The 3,491-nt window shown below is 45.4% G+C and overlaps 1 protein-coding gene across 1 annotated transcript; it reads right to left on the bottom strand.

Moving 5' to 3' along the window:
* Positions 1 to 1,749: 1,749 nt before the first annotated feature.
* Positions 1,750 to 2,707, bottom strand: LOC124666308 (acidic endochitinase-like). Its single transcript, XM_047203652.1, has one exon. It carries the CDS (start codon positions 2,705 to 2,707, stop codon positions 1,814 to 1,816), a length of 894 nt encoding a protein of 297 aa, XP_047059608.1. The 3' UTR covers positions 1,750 to 1,813.
* Between the last annotated feature and the right edge of the window lie 784 nt (positions 2,708 to 3,491).

The following is a 3,491-nucleotide window of genomic DNA, read 5'->3' as shown; positions in this document are numbered from 1 at the left end:
CGAAAAAAATGTTTGTAGCATCAGTACCTACAGAAATTTAAAATTTGAGGTTTCAACAACATCGATTCACAACCGAATTTTGAAAAACAAGATGGTAATTGTAAACGTGTGCAATTTTTTTATACAAATAACTGGTTTTGTTGTTAAATAAGTGGATTTTCCTAATCCACCATGCTGATAACCATGGCTCTAGCATTGACCTCCAGATTTAATGTTTTAAAACTCGTAGAACCAATACTACATTTTATGTTGCACTTCAATTCTTTTAGTGCTTATGATAAAAAAGATAAAGTTGGCTACTTTTTTTTATCAATAAACTGAGACAATAGAACAATTTGTTCCACTCGATAAACAATTATTACAACACTCTGAACTTCCTTTTCTCTATGATTTTTTTGTAAAGTTGGCAGGGAAATAGTATTTCCTCAGTTTTACTAAGATGTACCATTATATAAATACAAATCTGTAATGGATTGCAAATACAAGACAGACAACAAACAATAGAGTCTTCAATATTTTAACAGGTAGACAGAAATCTTCATAAGTCATATTCTCTCGCTTCAACATTCACATCTTTTTCTCTCAAGAAAAATCACATATTTATTTTGAAACAAGGCAAATGATTTGCCATTTTCATCAATAGAGAAGAAGTTCTAGAACAAGTTTAGCCTAGGAAAAGTCTTAGGCATTTACACCAAAACCTACACTTCCAGAATTACATTCACATCTTGCTTGTGTACCAAACATGCACGGCAAAGGCAATTTTTTTTTGCCAAGTGTTACACTCGGCGCAGGCTGGTCGATAAAGATTGCCTCGGCATAGACTCTTTACCGATTGTTTTTTGCGGGTGCTTGGCAAAGGCTTCGCCATGTAATTTTTGTCGAACACACGATGGACAAAAGAAGACGCATGTTTGGATACTGTTAAGGCGCAACGCCTTTGCTGAGTTCAGACAAATGGCAAAGACTGTGTGCCTTATTGTGCTGCCACGTAGCCTGTTGGATTTGCCAAGTGTTTTTAAACAACACTCGGCAAAGAGTGTATCTATATTAAAGAAAAGGGATGCCGAGGCTCCGCCGTCCTCTGACATGCCCAGGCCCGGCGGTGCTATTCCACCGTCATTTAACGTGGCAACATCAAGCGGGAAAAGCAGCGTCCTCTTGCCGCACCTGGTCACGCCGCGACATATCCCTACTCTCCACCGCCATGTAATTTTCCTCGTGGCAGCATAAGCGGCGGCCGCGGGCAAGATCTGGTCGGCCGGCCTCATGGCGGTGGAACACAGCGGCCATCGTCGGAGCCAAGGAACGCGTCGGCCAGCTTCATAGTGGAGGGACGCGACGCCATAAAGTTACATAAGGATAAATTTTATTCATTGTACAACGTAAGTCCATGAAAATCACAAATAATTAACATTAAGCTAGTTTAATCTTGAAATAAATATCTAGGTTTTATTCGCAAAGTGATAACGGAGAAGGAACATTTTCTCACAAAATAGAGTGTCATCTTCTGACTAAAGGACCACGGCGCCATGGTGGATTGCAGATCCATGACTTGGAGGCATATGCGTAAAAACTGTCGCGTGATTTTTATTATGTTGAAATGCTGATACATCCATACAGGCATATGCGTGTCTACGAAACATAAGTTGACACCACTGCCATCTACACTGGACTCACACCTGACACCTCCAGTGATATAACTCGTGACAAGGACAAAGAATACACACACAGAAACAAAACCACGAGGCTGAGAAGACCACCAAACAAATACACACATGCAACACATCGTCGGGACGAAAATTGCAGAGAATCACACTTGGCTCTTGATGGCGTCGCTGTAACCCGTGCGGTCGTCGTAGAACTTGGACCACAGCATGACGCCACCGTACTTGGGAGAGCCCTTGATCAGCGGCAGAACACGCGAGGTGAGCTCGCGGGCGGGCACGAACCCCGTCCCTGCAGCATCTTTGGAAGCCGGTAGTCCAAGGAAGATCTTCCCCGCCGGCACCGACTCCCACTTCTTCCATGCGTTAAGGAATGCACTCCGACCAGCGCTAAACTGGCACTCCTCATTGTTGTAGAATTGCACCCACACGAAGTCGAACAGCCCCGTGTTGATCGCGCCGCCGTCCCACTCGTCGGGGAATGGGCACTGCGGCGCAGCGCTCAGCAGCACCGTCGTGCCACCGTTCTTGCCCAACTTCTTCAGGTCCGTTGCGAGATTGTTCCAGAACTTGGCGCTGCCGAGCTCGATGTCGAAGTCGATGCCGTCGAGTACGGCGTCGCCCAAAGGGCGAGAGGAAGACGTGCCGCCCAGGTAGTTGTTCCATAGGTACATGGCGACCTGACTGGCGTCGCCAGGGGACGAGAGGCCGTAGCTCCCGTCGCCGCCGCCGATGGAGAGCAGGACCTTGACGCCGCTGCGCTGGCACGACTGGATATCTTTGCTCTGGCTTCTGCAGCCACCTGACGAGGGGTCGCAGTGGCTGGCAAGGTTTAGCTCCGGCGTCTGGCCCTTGCCGAACTTGGGAAGGAAAGCAAGGATGACAAACTCGTAGTTTCCAGACGCGCACGTCTCGGCCAGTGACGCCTCGCCGTCGTTCTGGCCCCAGTAGACGGCTATGCTGCCGGCCTGGCACGTCGCGAGGAAAGCCACGACGAGGGAGCCAGCGAACAAGAAGGGGGTGAGAGATCGGCTTTTCATGGCTGGCCTGGGATAAATTACCGGAGCTTGCCTAGCTAGAACAGGAAAGAGTGTAGAGAGGCTACTGAGAGACAGTGAGCTGTGCTTTGTGTTTTGAGTTGTGATGGGCTATTGCACACATCTGGTGTTTTTATAGTGGCTTGATGAAGAGCGCCTCAGCTCGTGCCGTACGTCACTGATGCTTTTTTTTTAAAGTAGCTTTCGTGGCGTCGCACGTCCGCTCCTGCGTCTGAATTTACCGAGACCTAGTGGTTGCGGTCAAGTAAAGCACACTACTTAACCATCCGTGAATGCTTAGCCACGGGCAGAAACTACCCATGCTTAATTTACTCGGACTGATCAACCGTTCATCACAGATTACTGAAGCAGAGCGCGTTCAGATCACAAACCAACCCACCGTAATAAACTAGAACACCAACAATACGTGCGACAAAATATTGTGCTTTCTGTGTTCCCTCTCCCAGAAGAGTAATTAACAAGCGGCTTATACACCTCAATCTCAAATATTGTAAAGTTAGTTAAAATCAAACTTTACAATACTCGACCGAAATTATAAAAAATATATTAACTTTCATAATATCAAATACATATAATATGAAAAAATATTTTTATCATAATTATAATACAATAAATTTTATATTGTAGATGTTGATGTTTTTTGTAAATATCTGATCAAAGTTTACAAATGGTTCAGAGGTCATTATTGGAGCCTGCTCATATAACTTACTAAAGCAAGTTAGAGATTGTAAATTACTCTGACTTTCCTTTCTCAAAGACATATGAT

The sequence above is a fragment of the Lolium rigidum genome, chromosome 6 (assembly GCF_022539505.1).
Source record: "Lolium rigidum isolate FL_2022 chromosome 6, APGP_CSIRO_Lrig_0.1, whole genome shotgun sequence".
In the NCBI taxonomy this organism is placed as follows: Eukaryota; Viridiplantae; Streptophyta; class Magnoliopsida; order Poales; family Poaceae; genus Lolium; species Lolium rigidum.
The sequence above is the reverse complement of the archived record's forward strand: the minus strand, read 5'-3'. Positions and strand labels throughout refer to the sequence as shown.

Excerpts from the sequence above, each read along its gene's own strand:
- LOC124666308 (XM_047203652.1), bottom strand. The coding sequence starts at position 2,707 with ATGAAAAGCCGATCTCTCACCCCCTTCTTGTTCGCTGGCTCCCTCGTC.